This window comes from Ixodes scapularis, unplaced genomic scaffold, assembly GCF_016920785.2.
Source record: "Ixodes scapularis isolate PalLabHiFi unplaced genomic scaffold, ASM1692078v2 PGA_scaffold5__190_contigs__length_132052651, whole genome shotgun sequence".
In the NCBI taxonomy this organism is placed as follows: Eukaryota; Metazoa; Arthropoda; class Arachnida; order Ixodida; family Ixodidae; genus Ixodes; species Ixodes scapularis.
The window spans coordinates 100857102-100880168 of record NW_024609880.1 but is presented as its reverse complement, the minus strand read 5'-3'; the positions used below and the strand labels follow the sequence as shown (position 1 = coordinate 100880168).

Genomic DNA, 23067 nt, shown 5'->3' with positions numbered 1-23067 from the left:
TAGAGTGCAGAGATTCATTGTGGATGCCCCCCTGTGTATCAAGTGGCATCAGCAGACAGATCGTGAAATGTTTCGTTGCTTTTGTAGTACAACAAAATATGCCACAAAATGTGAGTTTCTTAGTAGCTTGCTGTGCACCGCAAGCTTATAGAAAATATGGTGGTTGGTTTTTGGGCATTGCAGTGACACATCACAGTTAATCTTATCCCCATTATAATTTCTAGATTTATTAATTTTTTTTATATAAAAAATATGCTTGTTTGTTTTTTGTTTCTTTTTAACACTATGGGGAAAGGCATCGTGTGTGAATTAAATGAGTTGACATTTTAGGTTCCTGTTTGAGAACCAGAGCCCCGCTCACGTCTACTATCGCTGGCGGCTGTTCTCAATTCTACAGGTGAGTTGACCGGACTGTTGCGCTGGTGTCTTTTTGTTTGTGTTGTTGTCCATGGGGGAAAGGGAGTTGGTTCAGGCCCACGTAAGCAGCCTGCAGTCATGTCCCACTTCACTTACACTCGGCACGCAGTGCGTGGGTCAAGCAGGTGCATTCAGCAGAAGGCCGATGAATCATCTACTAATCCTTTTAGCCGGTTAAATTCATTACTTATTCAAACAACTGGTTAGAATAAAAGAGGCAGGACTGTGAATTAGTTTGGTATGGGAAATGAGACTGTGGCATCAGGCTTTAGGCTATTCAGAGAGAGCATTATCTGTAAGTGTAGCCACATTGGAAGATCTTTACTGGATAGCAACTACATACCTTTAAGTACCGAGCTAGTGTTCGCTTGGAGAGCAGATCTTCTGAGAGCAGAAAAGCAGAAAGGGCATGTGATAGGGTAGGCCCTTGTCTTGTACAACGAAACAGTCTCGCGTCTCATTTGCAATTTTCCTTTTTTTTTTTCTTGTGGTGAAAACGACTATAGTGGTCTCAACCAGATGCCAAAGTTTCAGGACTAACCATATCTCATTCAGAAGTTATAAGTGATTTTCTAAAAATTTGGGTGAGAAAGTGGGGCCCGTTCTCGATAACTGGCGCCATTCAGTTCCATGTATTTGGGGTCTCTGTCGGCTGCCATTTTCCCATTGAAGATTTCGGAAAATTACATAACTTTTTTAATGGGATGACGGTTCCGAAGCCTTAACATCTGGTTCGGACCCCTCGCACTATATCTGAGCGGTGTATGAGCAGTCGGCAATGCTTGGTTTATTTTTGCGTTGAAAGAAGACCCTGTAAATTTTTGGGGGGACACTCTCTAGCTGACATTAAGTGTATTTGGTGTTTGGGTGTCACGGTGTGCTTCTTTCGGTGGCGCTGGCCCGAGTGTGAAGGGTTGCCGGTGCTCGCAGGGGGACCACCCAAACCGGTGGCGGACCCAGGAGTTCCGGATGTTTGAGGGGGGCTCGCTGTGGAAGCCGCCCCCAATGAACCCCTACCTGCAAGGCATGCCCGACGAGCTGGTCGAGAAGGAGAGGGAGGCCTCTCCGGCCAAGGACGACAACCGCAAGGGCTCCCTCAGCGACAGGTGCCCATTGCCTCCAGCGTTTCTCTCTCTCAGCCGAGAAAAAAAATGTACTTGTGAACCGCTGTTGTGAACTCTGGGACAACTTTTTAGGGCATTTCGGAAGAGGTGAAGATTGAGCATACACAGCTTTGGTTGGCGCTCAAGGTGCACGAGCGCATGGGTACACATAGCTTTGGCTTCATTGCCAGAAAAACTTGTCCCCAGGTATACACAATACGTATACTGAAACTCAACTTTGTTGTTACACCACTGCGGTGGCACTGCTGTCGGCGCTGCGTGTGTGCAGACATTTCATCTGTTGCGAATTCGGCTTTTGTGCACGCGCTGTGCCCTGGTGTGGGCAAACTCTGACTTGTTTGTAAACAGTGTGTTGGTGTATAGAAACACCAACCAAGGATTCTTACTGTGCAGAGTCGCTTTAAGAAAACCGAGCAGAATTAAACCGAGACCTGGAGAACCAGCACCGACGACTTTCCTATCAGACTCTGCAGGAATCGTGGGCAGTCGCTCCCTGCTACAACTAGCTTTCAAAATTACCCTACATCATTGTGTTTTCAGCGTCCGAGTGCTTCAAAAAATTTATTTTTATTATTGAACATGTGCTTCGAATAGTTTTGAAGATATTTTTGCATTTCGTGTCGTCAGTGCCTTTCATCAAGGAAAAAAAAGTGAGAGCAGGCCAGAATGTCCGATTCTTGACCAGCCGTTTTTGTGCAAACAAATTCCTAATTTCGAGCCTCGTATGCGTTTCACGTCTAGTAGGGTCCTTTTAGCTCGTACTTCGGCAGAAATCCCGACGAGCACGAATGATTTGTCAGTTGAACCTTTAATATTTCTGCGACAAACTTTCGGTTTCCGCTTGCGTGCGTGCAGCCAGAGAGACAAGCTGGAAGACATGCTGCGTGGCCTGACCCCCGAGCGCCCCAAGATTGTGGAGGCCATGATATACTGCATCGAGCATGCCGACGCCGCTGAGGAGATTGTGGACTGCATCACGCAGTCCCTCTCCATCTTAGAGACTCCCCTGCACAAAAAGGTGGGGGCCTCTCGCGTTGTTGCATCAGCGGAAGACCCGCGTTGTCTGGACTTGGAGTTGTTTTGGATCGGAGAAGCTCTAAGCCGTCGGGAAGGAACGGGTGGAACTTTAGACGGCTTTCGTAAGCCCGGACCATAAAATGTAATGCTGGCACCGGGGGAACCTTACAATGTTTGTTTCTTACATTATTGCAACACCTTCGCAACTTTCTGCCGATACATTGTTGTTGTTTTATGATGCATTTTTGCCGTTATTTTGCTTTTATCGTAACTTAGCCTCGGTTTCGTCTTTGGCAAACCTGACTGAACAGGTTACAAATCATTGAGTGTCGATCTCCTTTTTGTTAGTGACTCTATCCGTGGTACTCGGCGTCTTTTATAGTGACTGCTGACGTTTTTACTAGGCTTTCAAAGTTGTATGGTCCTCTGTAGTAACGGACAAAGTGAAAATGGCAGGAAGTACTCTCGTTTGTTCCGCCTTGAGCGCGAGCCCCTTATCTTTGACAGCACTTCGGCATCTCGCGAGCCTCAAACATGCACGCGTAGCGAAAGCACGGCGGAAGGTAATGAGCGCATTGTAGAAGCCAGGCTACCCAGAGAGCTGCCCTGCTGTTCTCATTCCCTCAGCGGTTATAGGTAGCACCAGGCTCATTATGACCGTAGCTTTCCTTGTAGGTGGACGTGTCTTTTTGACGGGACGTTTTTGCGCGGTTCTTTTATTGAAATGTTGCTTCTCTTTTTCCCTGAAAGGTGGCCAGACTGTACCTGATTTCAGACATTCTTCACAACTGTAGTGTCAAAGTAGCCAACGCCTCCTTCTTTCGCAAAGGGTGAGCGACGAACTGTAAATAAATTTGTATATACTGTAAACGACTTGTTTTTCGCGGGCTCAATATTTCGCGATTTAGGTCGAAGCTGAAGTTTTGGAATAATTCACGGGTTCTAAATTTCGTGACGCGGTGGGATCTCAATATAGATTCCAATGTGTTTACATGTTATCGGAATTGTTCGCAGGACCTATTTCTCGCTAATTGTAGGCGATTCGCGAAAATGAGGTCCTTGCAAAGATTAAGTCGTTTTCATTTACAATATGTGGGAAATGCAGTTATACGCGGAAAGGGCATGTCGTTTTCTAACCCTCCTTAGATGGAAGATATTCGATGTGGGGATAAAGAGTGTATGAGGTTTGTATTGTTTGTTGGTTTTGTAGCTTGCTTCGCTTCCTTATAAGGGGAAGTAGTGCCAAGCAGCTGCTAGGGTGGGGGATAATTTCTAAAAATGAAGCCTCATAATGTTTAGATTGCCTAGGCACGTTAGGTCAATGGCCAAAGTACTCTTTCTTCTAGCATACAAAAACTGAATGCTCTACTGGCACTTTCATCCCTTTGGGAATCATGTAGGCAAACAAAATTTAATGCAATGTTTCCAAAGCTGACCTTTTTTGTTTTCTTTCAGGTTTCAGGTCTGCCTCCCAGACATCTTCAAGGAAGTGCACGAGTGCTTCAACAACATTGAGGGCAGGCTGAAAGCTGAGCAGTTTAAGGTGCAGAGCACTCTTTGGACATGGAATGACCATTGCAGTTGTGTCATTGTTCTCGAAACGGCCTTACATGCATCTCTGTGTACAAAAGTAGCAATGGGGTCAAAACAAACTGCGCAAGTGCTGAAATTGTTACTGCTTACTTACTCTACTTTAAAGGTATCCCTGGACAGTTAGTCACTAATTAAAGCAAGTAGACAGGCGACCTGCTATGTCCGTCCTATTTTTGTCCCTTAGCTCCGGGTTTACCATGTCCATTACAGTCGTGTGTGATTATTATGAGCCCCGCTAATGTAGGCAAAATATGCAGGGGCGAACTGGGTACATGCGCGCGTTTTTGTTTTATTGAGGCTTTTCTGTCATCGCTTTCATCAGTTCATTGCAGTTTGTTTAAACACTTGCTCTGGTTGTCGGACGTCTGGTTTGAAACAGCCGTAGACCCATCCTGTGTTTTGTCTCTCTCCAAACCTCATTTTGGCCACCCTGTTTTGCAGCAACGCGTCATGTCCTGTTTCCGTGCCTGGGAGGACTGGGCCATCTACCCCAACGACTTCTTGATACGTCTCCAGAACATTTTCTTGGGTCTTGTTCCTGCACCCGTAAGTAAACTATTAGGACGTACAGGAGACTTCGCATTCAGGGTGCATGCTTGAATTGACGAGGTGCAGTCTTTAAATATGGTGGCTGTAACACAAGGGCCTGTGTTTTGGCTTCTGCCGAAAATTTTGTGTGCCTTTAATCTATTGTTTATTTTGCACAATTCATGTTCTACTGAACTCTGACCTTGCCATGATCTCCCTCAGGCTGGACACAACCTTAAGTCCGTCTAGATCCACACTATTTATACGGAGGTCATCAAATAAATATGGTAATGTTAAATTTAGTGTTCGAGAGTCATAATTCATTCACTAAGTGACCTTCATCCGAGTTGTTGTCGTTGTTTTTTCGTCATATCGTTATTTGTGAGGTCAAAACAGGTTGATAGGCATTTCAGAAAGTACAAGCACACTCAAGTATTAAAAATGGCATCGATAAAACGGCACACGTTTTCACTATTTACAGGATCCGTTACAAGTGGAGTATGGTGGTGACTTCACCCTCAATAACGCAAAACATAAAAGAAGAAGAAAAAGAAATTAGGCCTTTGTGTTTTTTGCTTTTAAGACTAACACCGAATCGGTTTCGATATAATTTATATGTATTGATTGTACAATAGTCGACATGTAAAGCCCTAAGTTCAGATTTGCATGGAACCGTCGGTGCCTACGTTCACGTCTTGCCGATCCTCACCTTTTCGCATCGCCAGAAGGCGAGCCTGGTGGCGGAAGATCCGCTGACGGAAGGGGAGGCGTCTCCTCCGCTGGGTCCCCTGATCAAGGAGGAGCCTCCCGACGACGTGGACGGGGTGCCCCTCTTGGCCGTGGACCCCGAATTGGACGGCCTGCCTCTGCCACTGCCCCTGGGGGTCTCGGTGGCAGACGACCTGGACGGGGTGCCTCTCGGGGAGGACCTGGATGGGAGGCCCCTCGAGGAGAACCTTGAGGATTCCAGGTAACGTGCCCTCGTTAACTAGAGAAAGGACACCAAACAGTGCCGCGACGCACACGACAAGAGGAGCTTCCTAACAAGTGCTGGGGTTGCTAAAGGTTTCCAGAACATGCCAAAACTCAAGTTTCGTTCCGGAGCCACGTCGCGGCGCTCAAGTCGGTGGCTTTGAAATGGTGGCCTCGTGCCGTCGAGTGTAGGCGGCGCTGATGGACAAATGGACCGACATTCTCTTTTTGCCCACTAGATAGCAGGCTATTTTATTTGGAGAGCCCTAGCACAAACTAACGTGTCTATCGCCTTCATAATTCACCGTCCGTTCAGCGCTTCCACATAATGTTTTCCGCGCATTTATTTTTCTTTTCTGGCTTCAAAAGGGTCTACATCAGTCAGTCGGCGAGCTCGATCGGCTCGATTCTAGAGTGCAGGCGGATGCTTGGGAGCACGATACTCCAAGATCCTTCAGTGGCTCTAGCACTGTGCAGGATTACTAAAGCAAGCACCAGTCCACTGAAAGCTCGGCATAGACATCGGCGTGTGGTGGTGGCATTGGAACGAATGCTTTTGTAGGCGCTGAAAATGCGCAGTTACGTCCGAGAAGTCACCTGTACGTCGGGCTTATTCTGCATTCCGGGGGACTTTGTTTCCTCGCCGAGTTGCGTGTGCGGAAGCACGGTGACGTTTGCTCGAGCCTCTCGCCGTCGTCGCAGGCCCAAGTTTGTGCCCTCCAAGTGGGAGACCGTGGACCCCGAGACCGTGCAGCTGCAGGCGGTAACCACCTCCAAGTGGGACCTTCTGGACCAGGGCGAGGAGGACCCCAGCCAGGAGGACATCGACGGCGAGTGAGTGGCGCTCTTGGCCAGCTTCGACCGAGATTCTGGCTTCTTTGTGTCGAATGCTACCGCCAGCTTGACGCACGGCGGTCACGGCTCGAATGCTGGCCGCAACCAGAATGCGGCTCCGGTTGAAGCGTCGTTTCAGACGTAGTGCCGTGTTGTCCCGGTCTCTCCCCCATAACCATGGGCTACTGCTCTTGTTCTCTAGTGGTTAGAGGATAAGGGGGGTAGTCAGTTGCTCGGCAAAGAGACTGACCAAAGTACTGGACGTTCGTGAGAGAAGAGATCAGTGTTTTTCGGCTCGTGTAAATAAACCGCATCGCAGGAAGGTGAAACTCCGTGAGAATGTGACGCTAGCGGTGGTAATAGAGTGCAAAAGTTTGAGAATGTGATGTTGCCTGAATCGGAAGATACGAGAAAAAAACGAATTTTCTCTACGAGCCGGCATTCACCTAAGCTTTTTGTAACAATGTACTGCTCGTAACGATCGGTTTCTAGACTAGAAATGCTCAGTTTCTAGACTGTAAAAGCTCAGATTCTAGTCTAGACACAACGATAACCTGTTATTACGATTGAATATTTGAGGTTTTCTCATTATTGTTACAAGTGGATTGCACTGTATTCATTAAACCAAGAAATGACATTGAAGCCCTGTAACATCTAATTTCATAAAAAAAAAAAAAAAAAATCTTTTTAGGAGGAAAGAAAACAGTATTGTCTTTCTTTCCTACAAGGTTGTTTCACTGAAATTAATGCTAGAGGTGCTCACAGTGTAATTTTTTTTTTTTACTTTATGAATATAAAAGTCAGTTGGACGTTGGCTTGACGTAGAAACATTTTGTTTTTCTCTCATATTTTTTTTATTTAGATAACATCATGTTCTCTAACTTTCACATTCACAGAGTTTAAACTTTCTGCAATGCACAGTTTATTTGTGCGGGTTGAAAAATATGCATTTGATTTTCTCGATTGTACTTATCCGAGTTGACTGTGACCAAAGTTAAATCAAGAAATAGAGCACAGCTGTCTTCTCCTAAGCAGTCGAATTGTGATAACCTTGTGCTCAAAAATAAAGCAAAAAAAAAAAAAAAAATCCTGCAAGAACTTAGCTGCAAGCTGCCTGGTGCTATGCTGCTGTGATCAAACTGTGCAGTGTGAGAAAGAAAACAGTTTTGTTCATTTCTTCTCTGAGACTTCATGACACGACACTGGTTTTGTGAACTGGGAGTCACGCTCCTTTTTCCTTTCTGCCGCCATCTTATTAGCAAAGAGGTGGTCACGTGTGAAAAAAGTGTCCGAAGTGCTGCTGAGAAGTGACCTTGCAGTGCGCCGGGTTTTGGGCCACAGATTGTTTTCTCTTTACTTTCACTATATTAAGATCTCGCAAAAGTCTGGTGAGCGGGGAGCTTTTTTAACCTTTGAACGTTCGACGTGCGAGTAGGATACTGTGTGATTGCATTCTCCTTTTAACGCAACCAATGTTTTAAGAAGGGACACTACCCAGAAAGAAATAACTTCTGGAAAAAGAGTTGATTTTGAAAAATGCCATATTTACATCCATCAACATCGAGAGGATATTCCCAAAAAGTTTCATGTGTTTACATTGCATAGTTATTTTTTTATCAGTTATTTTCAGTCCATCATTGCTAAAGAAAATGTAGGGGTTCGAGCACTTTGAGCACATTTCTCTCCGTTCCATATTTTGGCATAAATTTCACTTTAGGAAAACTATGCGGAGGGCAAGTTCGTCTGCTTCTTGCGCAGGGGGTAGCGGTGACGTCAGGACGCCGAGCGCTGATTGGCTGATCGCGACCCCCTATCTGAGCATCGTCTGCTCCTTTGCAACGTCGTCTGCGTCTGTCTTACCTTTCCTGCGACTTTCGGAAGTGCAGAGGCCAGATTCACGAAACGATCTTACGCCAAAAATGTGCGCAAGACAAAAGTTAAGAACAAATTCGTATTCACGAAACAAAATTTTCGTAAGTTTTGTGCAGGTTACGACGAAATCCTACGACAGCTCCGAAGCCGTCTTACGCACTTCTCACGATCATATCAGCATGGCCGACAGCGTCGCGGTCGGGACGACCCACGGACGTTTATTTTTCAATGTGCGCTTCTCACGCATCCCAACTTCAAGCAGCAAGAAAAAAAGTAAAAAGTACTTGAAACAGACCACGATGAACAAGAACGCTGGATCCACAAACACCCGGGAAAAGCTTCAACGGCCACGATTCTACCAAACGCGACCAAGAGAGCTTCGGCAGTTAGGCCTAGCAGGCACTCCGCGACTCGGCGACCGTCTGCCCAGGACCGGCTGGCGTGCTGAATGGAATATGCCCGCGCGACCCTTGTGAACCCTTCCCGTATTATACTTTGATCGCTGACCTCAATTTTAGATTAAGAGGTCAATTTCTTCCTCTTGTTATCTCCTTGTTTCCCGAGGCAACGGTGACTCTCGCCGGAGAAAAAGCGGTGAATCTCCGACAGACGCAGGAAAGGTAAAGCAGCCATCGCTTTGACTAGCAGACGTAAAGCAGACGATGTTAACTGCGCCAACCTCTCGCCGCACACGAAAGGAGGGAAAAAGTATTTGGGAGGGAACTTGCGGGACACACGCTCGGTTCTTAGCAAACAAACCTCGGCGCCTCAGGACACCTCGCCAGTGAGTCCTTCGACTTCCCTCCTTAGTGCACGTCTGCTAGTTGTTAGACAAAAACAATGTACCGCTCGAGTTATTTCGTCTGCCCTCTCTGAAATGCGAAGTCGAGCTCGCTCGTGAAGACCTGCACTTCCGAAAGTCGCAGGAAAGGTAAGACAGACGCAGACGACGTTGCAAAGGAGCAGACGACGCTGAGATAGGGAGTCGCGATCAGCCAATCAGGGCTCGGCGTTCTGACGTCACCGCTACTTCCTTTCTCATGCGCAGAAGACAAAAATGAGCCCACTTGTGAGGCGTATTGTTTATATTGTTTGGGAATGGGACAAAAGGAAAGGCTCACTCATTGTTTTTCCTAACTGGAATTTAATGGTCAACATTATTTAATTTTTCGGCGCAATATTAGCATAAAATTATTCATATTTTGAAAATTTTGTTTTCACAGCTCCACTTTCCAGTCATTCTGCTGCATATCTAGAAAAGAAAAATTTTGGGTATTACATTAGTTTTCTAACTATAGTTTTCCTAAACAATGTCAGTGTGTTCCTGATGAAAACAACTTATTTTTTTCACAATTTATGTCACAGATGAAACTTTGCACTGCATTCCGCCTCGGAACTGCCAGTATATACTGTGAATCCAAAGGTTCAAAAGTTTAACCTTTTGGGTAGTGTCCCTCTTTAAAGCGGCCACTGACAAGCAGTCAACGACGCGCGCGCATGCTTCCGAGTTGTTGAGAGAAAGTGTCACCGTCAAAGGCCGACGACGCGTCTCGTTCAAGATCGGCAGTCACTTCTCGCAATACTTGGGCATAAATGGAGGACCCTTACAGTACTCCGCTCTTTTCTGCGGGTGAAGCAGATACAATTACTCTAATGACGTCTTTTTTTATGCACAGCCGTGACACTCTGTGTTCTTCTTTTACTAGGCCACTGGTGGAGAGCTCTCCTAGAGATGACTCCCAGGACTCCATGCCCGCCACGCTGGAGCTGCTCAAGCCAGAGACGGGGGAGGAGCGCAGGGCCAAGCTTCGGGAGATTGAGGTCAGGGGGCGGGACTTCATTCTTTCCCAGCAGTGGCCGTCACGGCCAGCGGGTCACCGAAGGATTCATGAATGTCTCCGCGTCGGGGCCCTTATTAACCGTGACATTGTTGTCCGTCTCTCTAGCTGAAGGTGATGAAGTTTCAAGACGAACTCGAGTCGGGGAGGAGGCCTCGGAAACCTGGACTTACCATCAGTGCCCAGGTCGAGCACTATCGGCAGAAGCTTATCAAGAAGGTACGTAGAACAGACATGCAGACAACCTCTGCACGAGACGCTTCTGGCTAGTGTCGGTGCTGCTGTGGCTAGCTTTAGGTTTTACAGCAGAACACAGAGAGATTGTGAGAATTGACCTGGTCAGGACAGAAAGCCTCCAACCCGATTATGAAGCCTTGCTAAGGCGTCGTAATCCCGTCAGCAACTACTCCATGACTCTACTAATACTCCTCTCACGAAACCTGTCACAATTGGTGAGGAGTTTCAACCGTAAGGGTCACTTTGTCCAGCTCGTTTGCCACGCAGCTCCGTGTTTAGCCAACGGGAGGCCCGTAGACTGAATTATTCGCACCATCTACCTCGATTGAGCACTCTGCACAGATTGAAGGCCCTTTACGAATTGATTCGGGCGGGGTGCCAAGTTCGACCGTCTACCTGCTCGCAGGACCAGGAGAAGTGGAGCAGCGGCGGGATGTGCGAGCGTCGCAAGGAGCGCGGGAGCGTCAAGCACTCGCGCTCCCCTTCCCGCTCTCGTTCCCGTTCCCGGTCCCCGATTGTGAGCCCCCTGGTGGTGCGGTCGGGCGTGAGCTTGGCGGGGGGGCGCCCCAGCCGGCCCAGCCCCCCGCCCTCGGCGTCCCCTCGGGAGGGCAGGAGCAGCAAGAGGTCCCGGTCCCGCTCGCCCACACGCCCGTCCCGGTCACACCGCTCCCGCTCACCCAAGAAGAGGAGGCAAGTGCTTCTCTTCTTCGGGGGCTCGCGGAGTGCAACTCCTAGCTGCGGAAGACTGCTTCGCTTTGCACCGCTTTATGCGCAGCACATACGCGTGGCCGAGTCTCGGTAGCGCAGATTGCATTTTAAGGGAACTGCAGTTGGGGTTTGTGTTGCTTCGTTGTAACAGTAGCCATGCCAGTGGAAGTGACATGGAGGCGACGTCATGGGCTGAATTAGGAGAACCTACTAAATATAGCGGTACGTCGCTACGGGTCACATGATCATGCGACATGCGTTGGGCAGTCAAATGTCGTAGTATTGTGTGGTGACACACAATGTCAGGTCACTCGTGACTCACGGTGCAGACGTGTCGCGTGATGTTGCAATATCGACAATGTTATCAGACTAGTACCGTTAGGAGTCAAGTCGTGGTATAAAGTAATGTCGCGTCACGTGACCCCGTCGCGTGATGCCGCACTGCCTAGATTTGCTTATAGATAGCTAATGCATATTGCATACGGGGCACTTGTATAGTAAATCTTACCAGTGCCTTAAGATTTTCCGTGGTGCTTTTCTTTTGGGCGTTTATCGAGTCTAACGAAGTTCAGAATATAACCTTGCATCGCAAACAGAACCCACCATTAAAATTTCGAGAAAATGACGTGCTGAAAGTGGGTTCGAAATAGGCAACCAGTGGACGCTCATGTTTGCGTCTGTCGTTTATGCACTCACTTGAAATGTTTTCTTTCACACCAATTACGCTTATGCTCAGCTCTAAAAAAATTGCAACCATCACACAGAAGCAGGGGCGTAGCCAGAGGGGGGGGGGGGGGGGGGGCTTGAGTTTCCCGCCTCCCGAAATCCAGCCGACCGTATAACATACACATGCAATTTGTTGCCCCCTCCCCCTCTCTGTACCCCAAGCCATGGACATCCCAGTCACCTCAACCCCCCCCCCCCCCCGAAAAGAAAATAATCTTGGCTACGCCACTGCACAGAGGCACCCTTGACTCGTTCCTAACAAAACGGCGCCTCCTTGTTGCAGGTCTCGAAGCAGAAGTCCAAAAAAGTCATCCTCCAGACGCTCGCGTTCAAGGTCCCCCCACAGACGACGTTCCTCCCAATCGCCTGCCCGCAAATCACACAAGAGCAAAAAAAGCAAACACTGAGACAGCACTGTGCTGGTTTCTGCAGATGCTCTCAAAAAATTGTCCCCTCCCCTTTTTTTTTTATTGAGTTGTACAGTTAACATTCCCCATTGCGATGCCACCATCATGATTATCATACCCCCTGGGCCGGGTGCATGAATAAAGATCACTTGTTATTGCGGCCGTGTCACTTCAAACTGGATAACATTTATTCTGGTAAGATGTTTCACTAATGTATCCCATCCTTTCACGCGGTTCTGACGCCAGGGTTCTTTCTTCAGCAGTGTAGCTTCGTGCAGTTGGTTGCAAAGGCTTTGAGCTTTCAATCAGGGGTACTAAACGGTGTCGTGTGAAACTTGCATTTTTTAAGTCTGGCATTATTATCCTGGAATGGAAACAGATTCTCATTCTCAGTTTGCTTTCGATTTGAGAAAGTCCTGATACCGATATTCTGCAAGTAAAAGGACTTCTGCAAGCTTAATTTCGGTTAGAAGGCTGTCGCCAAACATCACAGAACCGCGGTGGGAGTTTCTAAAACCATCCAACATTACGCATAGCAACTGGATATTGCCAAACTGGGATTTCGCATAACGTGGGTAATGCTTGCAAACAAGTCTTTCAAGCAGACGACACGGAAGACTCCTTTCGTCGTGTCGTTACTGGCAGAATGCCGGGGCGGCCGACGGGAAAATCCCAACTTCCCTGGCCTCGCGCGAAGAGCGGAGAGAAGGTGTTTTTTTGTTGTTTTTTTCTGTAGCGGCGACGACTGGAGACGAAGGCAAAATATGCAAAGTGTCGCCCGTATCGCTTAAAAAAAGAAAAGTTTGGACGTGTTTATGGGTTTTGGTTTTCTATCGGAGTGCATCTCTGCACCAGCTCCGATTCTTGGGTTACCTGATTGGTAGCGGTGCACGGTATTTGCGCGCCTAGGGGCACGTCCGATTTCCACCGAGTGCTTTCTCTGCCTTTCGGGAGATGGCGCCACAAACAAAACTCCGGACTACTGCGGACCAAAAAGCATAGATTTAATGGTGTTTAACAGCTGAAAGGCGGATATGCTACTCAGGCGATCAGTGTTTGCGTCACTTTTCAGTTCCTATAGACATTTCCAGCGGCAGTCTCGAACGAAGCGATTTACAGCGCGCGTCCCTGGTTTGGAGAGTGTACGTCAGTGTTGCCCGACTGCGCTGAGCTGTGGAGTTTCTCGTCAGTAGGCTGTGGCAGCCTGCGTTGGCGCAATTCCGGACGCTGGTAGCGGCTGAATTGCCGCGTTTTCTTTTTTCTTTTGTGTTCTGTGGCGGACATAATTTATAGAGGTCTTTAAGGAAGCAGTGCTCTATTTTTGGGAACAAACACAAAGAAATGAAAGCTGTTTTGGTGAGTCCGTGCGCGACAGAACAAATGCAACTGGAATGTTTGTTTCATTTTATGTTCATCGTTTTACGGCACCGTATACTCAGCCGTGTCAATCTATAAAGGTCAGAATATTTAACCACACAGGATATCCGAACTGCATGGATATTCCCCGTCCACAGTATGAAATTCAACGAGTCTAATCAATTCGAACAACATATATTTATAATGCAATTAAATGCAAAGGTGCAAGCGAGCTGGACAAGAATGTTGTACGTACCCCACGGTGCCGCGTTATGCGAACAGGATTTGAGAAAGGTCTCAAATAACACAGCATATCCAATATACAGTGTCGACGACAGTCACTTCACGACGATCGGACGGAATCTGGCGTGTTTTGGGGAACATGTAGAAGAGAGCTCCTTTTTTTTCCACAGCTTCAAAGCAAATGAATGAACGTGTCTATTCAGTACCCACACCCCGGACCCGACCCTATCAGCTATTTTTCGCGAAGACCCGGAACACAGCCGGGAAGGCTTTTTGGAGATTATCTCAACGGAAATAATCCTCCAAGAACGTCGAACTGCCTGCGTCGCGGGCTGCTTGACGTTCGCTCTTTTAGTTCTTTTCCTGCGAAGGCCGAGCTGGCTACGAGCCCTGGTATTCTCTGGTTCTCAGAGTGGAATATAACACACAAAGGGTAAGCATCCTAAACAGGCGAATAAAGTAAAAACTTCCAAGAAAAGCCGGCGAACTCCGAATGCCAACTGCAGGTGGGGAGTCACGCTGACCGGGTTTCCACAGCTCGGGCGGGTGCCAGAAATTTCTGGTTGATAGGGGTCGCTCGATTCGCAAAATGGCGGCAGCCAGAGCGCTCTTTTTGCAAAGGTCTATTCGCGACTCCAACTAACTATAGGTGGCGCCACTCATTTTCCAAAATGGCGGTTATAGTGAGGGTCGGAGATGCGTGCCGCTGTTGAGCCTGTCTAGTGTGCTGGCTTCACTGAGCGACACAAATTATTTCTAATAATACGAGGAACCTAGGGTATTATGAGCGCAGGTCAGCTCTTTACCCTGAAAACAAGAATGCAGTTTAGCGCAATATTTACGCTAGGATGCGCGTTTTAATTCTGGAGCGAAACCGAAACTAACCTTTATTTTGGATTTAATTTCTCGCTATAGGTCTTGATTTCGCATTCTTTCATAACTTAAAATCCAGGCTGATATTTGTAGTTGTTGTAATTATTGAAAGAATCAGTGATGATATTTGCGTGCCCTCGATGCATTTTCTCGCTCAGATAATTATCCTGAAAAATAATGAACTGCGGGCCATTTAATGGGTTTTTGGGTATTTAGATGATTAATTAGTTTGCCAATATTTCCAGCACAAGAATAAGAAAATAATTCCAATTTTTACAATATGTCCACTAAAAGTATAAATTAATAAATGCTCTTCTCACTGCAACAACCCAGACACGGAATCCGAGTCAGACAACTGAAATGTGTTTGTGTTTTATAGCAACACGTGACGCATAGGACTTTATGTCACATCCAGTGTTTGACAGTTTGTCTATCTTGACAACGATGTCAGAGTTTTTCATATGCTAAAAAGAAAACTAAATTATACTTTTCTGGAAAGACTATTGTGGTTAAATTGCGTATTTCTGTGATCTTGGCGTTAATTGGCAGCATACATTGCCGCAATTCGTATTAATAATATATAATATTAAAATTAAGATATTTTAATACGTATTTTAAGCTCTAATATAATTTGTTGTTTATGATTTAATTTCAAACGCGCGAACAGATATGGCAATCAAAAGTGTGCTAATTATCATCACTGGTGCCAATCGCAGCATTTTTTAATTACCAAGTAATAAAATAAAATTAGTCTAAAATCAATGAAGACGAGCTAATGTGTGAAATTCGTGTAAAACTACATTAATTGGGGGTAAAGTATATTCTGCTATCAAAGTCACGACTTGGACAATCGGCGAAACGACCAAAATCGCCGCCAATATTCTTCCAAACCAAATGCCCAAAAGTAAAAAACAAAAAGAATTAATTATTAGTTTATTTATAAAATTTAGTTACTTTCATTTTTACGCTCCGTCGTTTCACCAATCTCAGCCTTTCCAGTTCGAAGGAACGCCTACCTGCTTGCACGTCTGCTCACAGCAGCTGCAGCACGTTTCGGTGAAACAGTAGGGAGTTTTAGTATTGCATATACGAGCGAACGCAAGCGCTGTGCGTTTGCGTTAGCTTTGCGCGTTCCACACTGAGTGTGCGCGGTGCCCAAAATTGCGGTCTTGGATGGCGCATGGCAATGAGGCGCACGCACAACGTCGGGCACGCAACTCTAACGCAAACGCACATCGCTTGCGTTTGCTTCTATGCGCAATACTAAAACTCTTTGATAAGGTAGAATCCCATACCGGCTGCAGCACTACGTTGGGACAATGAAGAGCGTTGTTTGCATTCGGAAATGACATTTCGCGAGCCATGATCGCGCGCAATTCCGCCGTGCCCGCTGAGCAGGAGAATCGGGGGACCCTCACTAGAGCGTTTCCCCTTTCCGCCGCGGGTGTTTTCATTGACGTAATTTCGTCCACCATTTTGTTGTTGTGCGCTGTCTGGGTGTGCCAAACTCGAGCATTCCAAGGATTTACAAGTCCCCTCAAATGCGTAGAGCACCGCTGACATCATCTCAATCGGTTACGATGTAATCCTTCAATGTAGTAAATTTGTTTGAAAAAACAAACTAAGAACAAAATGGCGAATTGACGTCATGTGCAAACAACCTATTGCAAGCATGGCTCATAAACCACGTGACACCGACAAGCAAATCGTAACACTAAAATCTAGGCACACTACTCTGGACACTGTCGTCCGCGTTGGCGCCCTCTTTGAAATTGTAAGAAGATTCTCTAATTTGTTTTCACGGGCCCAAAGTGTAACCGAAGCAACGTCACTCAGCATAACTGCTGGGTGTGTGGAAGGTAGTGCAGCCGTCGACACACGGCTAAAGTACCATGGTGCGCTTGCGCTTGCGAAGTGTAGATGTTATCAAGGATGTTATCCTTACGCACAGCTGGGATTTCGCTCTGTAGGCTTAGCCGCGGGATCGCTCTCGCCTGCGCGATAGTCACAGCCCTTCTAACCCGACATACCATTATGCGGGACTTACTCTGAGCACGCACAATGGGCATGTTTTGCCAAATATTAGAAGCATCCGTATGCATACTCAGTTCGATGACATTTGCAGCGCATGCCAGTAGGGCGGAAGATGCAGTCACTGGGCTGCTGATCAAAACTTACGATTATTTGTTCAAATACCTTAGTTACCGGATTGGTCCTCGAAAGTGTCGGGGTCATAGGCGTAGACTTCGGGGGGCCATCGGGGCTCGTGCCCCCCCCCCCCCCCCCCCTTCCCCCCCCATGGTGAGATCCGGGGGGCAGAGCCTTTCCGGGCCCGGGTCATGGTTCTTACCGAGACGCTGTTTACGTGCCATGTAACGAGCTTCTATAATAGTGACATGTAAACAAAATAACGCTCAGGTTGCTTTTATTGACAAAATACATGGGAAATGGAATTCCAGCGTGTTTTCGTTAGCTTCAATCTCCAGTTCTGGCAAAAAAAATAACGTGGGGCTGGTGGGGCTCAGGGCCGTAACCAGGGGGGGGGGGGGGGGGGAGAGGTTAGGGGGTTCTGACCCCCCCTCCGAAATTTTTTTCTGGGTACGGCCCTGGCCGGTGCACTGGCAGCCAGCGATTTTAATCTCCACCTCTGCGCACGCGCAGTGCCGCCGGTCGGCTACCGGGTACCAAACCGGGACCGGTTCTCCGGTTTGCTGTAACTCTCCATTATATGCCACCGATGCACATGATTCATAGGCGAAAATAAGACAATAGACACTTTCAAAATGGCCGCCGTTGTCCCCGAAACCCCCCCCCCCCCCCGAAATTTTTTAGAGCGCAGCTCTTAGGGGCCCGTTTCCGGCTTGAGCGGCGTCGCCGTCGCCGTCGGCGTAACCGCGCGGTGCATCATGGGAAATGTCCCATAATGCACCGCGCGAGCCCCCCACCGGGGTCACGTGACCTCGTGGGGGGTCACGTGACCCCCCGAGGTCACGTGACCCCCGCCGATGTCGCGTGACCCCCCGATGACGTCATCGTCACTGATGACGTCACCGGCATCCACATCGTCATCGTCATCATCACTGATGACGTCATCGGCATCCACATCGTCATCGTCATCATCACTGATGTCATCGGCATCCACATCGTCATCGTCATCATCACTGATAACGTCACCGGTATCCACATCGTCATCGTCATCATCACTGATGACGTCACCGGCATCCACATCGTCATCATCACTGATGACGTCACCGGCATCCACATCGTCATCGTCATCATCACTGATGACGTCACCGGCATCCACATCGTCATCGTCATCACTGACGACGTCACCGGCATCCGCATCGTCATCATCACTGATGACGTTACCGACATCCGCATCGTCATCATCACTGATGACGTCATCAGTGACGTCACTGATGTCGTCACCGGCATCGTCATCATCACTGATGACGTCATCAGCGACGTCACTCATGACGTCACCGACATTCGCATCGTCGTCGTCATCATCACTGATGAAGTCATCAGTGACGTCACTAATGACGTCATCGGTACCCGCATCGTCACGGATGACGTCATCAGTGACGTCAGTGATGACATCATCGGCATTGGGGGTCACGTAACCCCCAAGGTCACGTGACCCCCCCTGGTTAGTTTACCCCCCCCCCCCCCCCCAGTGCCCTTCCCTCCTCCTCCTCCTCAAGAGCTGCGCTCTAATTCGGCGTTACAGGGAGTTGTAAGTGGCTTTCATTTTTTCTGGGTACGGCCCCACTGGGGCTTATCATCGTTAGAGGTTTCTTCGGGCGAGTTGCTTAGCTCCGTTGAGGGCGCTTCTCGCCCGGCACTCGTGCACAGTGGAGAAGCGGCACCCGCGGAGGGGACGCTCAGATCCTGCGTTTTGTGTGCGTAGGAGGAAAGCACTCCTTCAGAGCGGCATGGACCACGCGCGAGGGTCTGGTATATTAAAAACGAATGGAATTTGATGAATGCCAATTTTGCAACTATAGAGAGAGGAGAGAGAATCGCGAATATTACGCAAGAATGTGTGTCATGCTGTGATGTTTTGACAAGCCGCGCGTCCTTTATTTTGTTTATTTTTATTTGAGATTTCATGAAAAGGGTGTGTGCACAGCGGTTCGGATCGAACAAGGCTGCGTCGTGCGTAGCGGTCGCAATGCAAGGGAAAACCGGGACAACCTGTTCTCGCTCAGTGCTCCCCAAACTCCGCTCTCCCGCGACCCATCAAAATATGAAATATCGCCTCAAAAATATATATAAAACTTAACGTGACTTTTACACTGATAAAACGCGTGTCGTCCTTTCTAAATCTGAAATAGCTAGGTTAGGCTCTAAATTACCTGGCATAAATAGCAATTATGTCTAGACACCACTGCGGGGTGCACGTTAAAGACCCCAGGCTCAGCTCTCGTTTGCAGCTCAGACACCAGACGCTCATTGAGGCTGGCTAACTTCCAGCTGTGGAAACATACAACACTATTATTATTCTTCTACGCTGCACAAGTCATGGAGTGCGCCGAAAGTCTGTTTCACGTGATTGCGACGTGTCCTGTGTATTCTCGCGTGCAAGACGCTAGCATCTCTTCTATTTTTAGTATTTTACGTGTTAGGTGTTTTTCACAATATGTGGTAGAGATCAAGTGGCATACGCTTGGGTTCTCACAAACGCAGTGGTCAGACAGAGCGGCCGAATGCATGAGGGCTTCTTGGTAAGCGTGCCACCCTTCCTCTCCTGTGCCCCCAAAACAAAAAAAAAGTTTTAGAATTAAAAAAGAAAAAAAGTTCACACTCTTGGCAGCCTTGTACTACACTACGTACATACACCTGGACTACTTTTGGGCACATGAGTACGGGCAGCGACCTTCTCTTTTATTTATTTTTTTTAAGAATTTCGAACTGTATACATACGCATAACGGGTGCCAGGGGCAGTGGCTGCAGGCTAGCAAACCATGCATTCACTTTTGCTTAGCGGTTGAAGAAACGTTCTGAGCTGCCTGGTGTTATTTCTTGTAGTCGACAATTATACTTGTTCGCTATGGAAAGGACCCTTCCCTCCATATCGGTTTTTTTATATATATATATATATAAAAATAACATCCCCTTCCCCCCCCCCCCTTTTTTTTTGTGGTTCTTTGTTGTTTTGTTTGCGGCTGTAATCCCATATCGCTCTGGCCACCCCTGAGCCTGCCTGAGCTCTGGTAACGGACAGTAAGGGCACGTCCCGAACATCGGATTATCGCTTCGCCGCCAATCAGGTGACGGCATTGGCCGATAAGAAAGTCGTAGAACCAATCAGTTGGCAAGGAGTGGGAACAACACCTTTCGTTTCTATGAGCTGTCAGTATGGGGAGGGACATATATATATATAATTGAGGTCAGCGTTCCGTGTGCGGTGTCCGTGGCTTGCTTCTGGTCTGAAGAACCGCCACAAACCAGCACCAAGCCAGGCATTCGGAAGCCGTTAGCCTTTACGAATAGCAAGGTTGTCTGTTACCTGTCGTTATTTCGAAATGCTGCGCACGTGCGTTGATTTCTTCGTGGTTGTTCGCGTTGTCCACTCTCGTCTGTCGCTTGTCTCTTGCGCGATTTATCTGCCAGCTTTCCTTCTGACCATTGTCTTTCGATTCCATCGCTCAAATCCTTAAAAGCGGCCAACGTCCGTGCGCTGGGCGAGGCTGGTGAGGCCTCGGGAGAACCAAAGACTACCCGTGTGCCGCACCGAAACGAACATGATGATGTACGGTGAGCGGAAGAGAGACGGGCGAAAGTCGCTGACAGATAGAGAACGGCAGGGAAGTCTTTTCGGTTGTGCTCCCCCTTCCAGCGCGAGCTCAGTATATGTTCAATAACCTTTCGGGGGAAAAAAAATGTTGGTACGCCTCAGCGGGTGATCGGTCTCTTAGCTGTAGATGAGAAATTTTGCCAGTGCAGTACAATACTGCTGACCTGGGGTTTTTAACGTGCATCACGCATAGTGATCAAATCGCGTGCCGGTACTAAACTCATCCAGATCGAAACTGGCGGTGGCGGTGAGTATCAAACCCAGGAGGTTCCCAGCGCAAGCTTTCGCTCCACGCTCCGAGCTGAGACAACGAGCACGTGCTGCAGGCCGGAGAAGGACGCCCTGCGCGTTCACCTCCAAACCGTGGTACGAATAGTGTGTTGCATCATTCAGAGCCTTCACGGTGCTAGAGGAACTTCACGACACAGCGGCTGTCTTTGCAATGTTGAAGCTTAAGGAAAACACTGCGCTGTTCGATTTGGAAGAGTGTTATTTCGCACATATCCCTAATACCTCTTCAGCACTTATCACCCGGGTGAGAAGTGCCGAGCCACTGCGCGCTCGCAGCTGTATTGCTGTGTTACGTCGTTCTCGCTTAATTTAGTGATACAAGTGTCTCCCTTGTGGTACGCAATCAACGATACAGTCACATTGCGCCATTCTGAGAACTACGAAGTGCAGTTTCGATCCTAAATTGCGAACAAATTTACGAACACTTTTATCTGATCACGTTCGTCTTTCGGTCATATTCGGCGCCAAAACGACGGAGCTGGTACAGGAGGAGTATCATTGTCGACTGCCATAGTTGCTGACACTAGTTTCCGTATAAAAGAAGAAAAAAAATAAGCTAATGAGGATACTAATACGTGAATGCACATAGTGACATAGCTCACAAGTTTAGTGCTCACTGTTTGATTTTCGAGGACACCAACTTTTACTGAATATCGCCGACTTGAAAACGCTGTGTAAAGACGCACAGTATGTAATAAAGGAGCGATATTGTCTACACCTCTCGTTTAAAGAAATTAAGTACTCGAGAGATCTTTCAATGGTCCATCGCCGACTAGGAAACGTTTTCAACTATCGGCCCTGCTAAATATACACTGACAGCATCGCAATGTTGACCTTAGAAAGTAAACTATTTGTGATAGGGACATTTGTTTACGACGTACTCAGGATCGAGATAAGTTACAGACCCGTCAAGTGAATGTCTGACATTTGTCTTCCGTAAAATTAGCGAAATGAAATTAAAGGGCGCGTGACTTCCGGCCGGCAAGCTTAGCTGAAGTCGAATGCCAGGCACCACTTAATGGATCTCCTTTCAGCGGCTGGAGACGTTGCCAGCCGCTGAAAGGAGATACACAATCTAAGGTACTGCAGATTCGGGTGATTTCTATGTGGACGGCTTTTCTTCGGCGTCACATATTGCGTACACCTAAGTCGCTGAGAAAATGTCCGTAACATGTTCATTTGGGGGGCCCCCAAAAACGCGTTAAAGCACATTGAGTGACTACAGAAATAAGACCGAGCACAATGTGTAGTTTCTAAAAATTCATAAATAATCCGATCAAGGCTTACACAGAGGACTCATTAGAGTCCTCTGTGTACTCAATATGCGCCAGCGCTAACACTGATTCCTGCACCTCCGACGCTGTGCTCGCATAATACTGACCGGCAACTAGGTATTAAAACTATAATCGCCGGAAGACACTTCACAACCAGGAACACGGAAACAACGCAGTGGCCAAGGCGTGAAGGAGAGAGCGGGGCGACAAGTTGAAGTTTGTTGAAAACATCTTATGGCGGCCGCGTCACGTGATTCCAGGATGGCAGTGTCCGCGCAACGGACGGTGGACACATGGGTCAGACAAGGTCGGTCAATCAAAATGTTTTGTGTCGCAGCACCTGTGAAGCTTACTTTTACACATTTCTCTGAGAACTCGTTTCAAAAGACCATGGAACAAGCTTTGGACTTGGGCTAACTACAATGCTGTGCAGCACCTGCAGTTAGGAAAGAGGGGGCATTTTTCCGAACTTCCGCAAATAAGCGAACTCTCAAATATCGGCAGCATCCCCCCTGGGCCGACCCTCGCGGAAGGGCCGAGCGTGGATTAGGGCCGAGCGAGCCGGAACTGCCGAGTGCGGGGGCTAGGCCCACCACTGCGAAAGGGCCGGGAGGGGTGTCGAGGCCGAAAGAGGGGGGAAGTCCGGGCACGGCGGCAAGGCTAAGGGAAGCGTAAGGGCCGATAACGGGGGTGGGGATTAGAGCGATCAGTGCACGCGTGGCTCCTTCGTCGACGCGGGAATTCGTTGGAAAGAAAGCCGATAGATGGCGCGCCCTGGTTCCGCTCCTTTCTGTTTGGAGATCTGTTTGGTTTGACGAGTCTGGCGTGGAGCACGGTGGAGGAAAAATGTGTTTCTTCCACCGCGGCCTAAAAACCTTTCTTTTTTAAACACACATTTTGAGCGAGCGAGCGAGCGATTGTCACAGCAGAGTGAAGTCTGGAAAAGCGAAACAACG

At 47.9% G+C, this 23067-nt stretch overlaps 1 protein-coding gene across 1 annotated transcript in view; it reads left to right on the top strand.

The window, feature by feature from the left end:
- LOC8050959 (U2 snRNP-associated SURP motif-containing protein) overlaps nt 1-12433 on the top strand; it is a 28233-nt gene extending 15800 nt beyond the window's left edge. Inside the window, exons 11-22 of the mRNA XM_029966038.4 lie at nt 331-397; nt 1348-1523; nt 2397-2559; nt 3309-3388; nt 4014-4101; nt 4593-4697; nt 5405-5649; nt 6354-6485; nt 10064-10178; nt 10304-10414; nt 10839-11122; nt 12150-12433. Coding sequence (XP_029821898.3) covers nt 331-397; nt 1348-1523; nt 2397-2559; nt 3309-3388; nt 4014-4101; nt 4593-4697; nt 5405-5649; nt 6354-6485; nt 10064-10178; nt 10304-10414; nt 10839-11122; nt 12150-12273 — 1690 coding nt within the window. The 3' untranslated portion in view covers nt 12274-12433. The remainder of the gene's footprint in view (nt 1-330; nt 398-1347; nt 1524-2396; nt 2560-3308; nt 3389-4013; nt 4102-4592; nt 4698-5404; nt 5650-6353; nt 6486-10063; nt 10179-10303; nt 10415-10838; nt 11123-12149) is intronic.
- Nucleotides 12434-23067: the final 10634 nt, after the last annotated feature.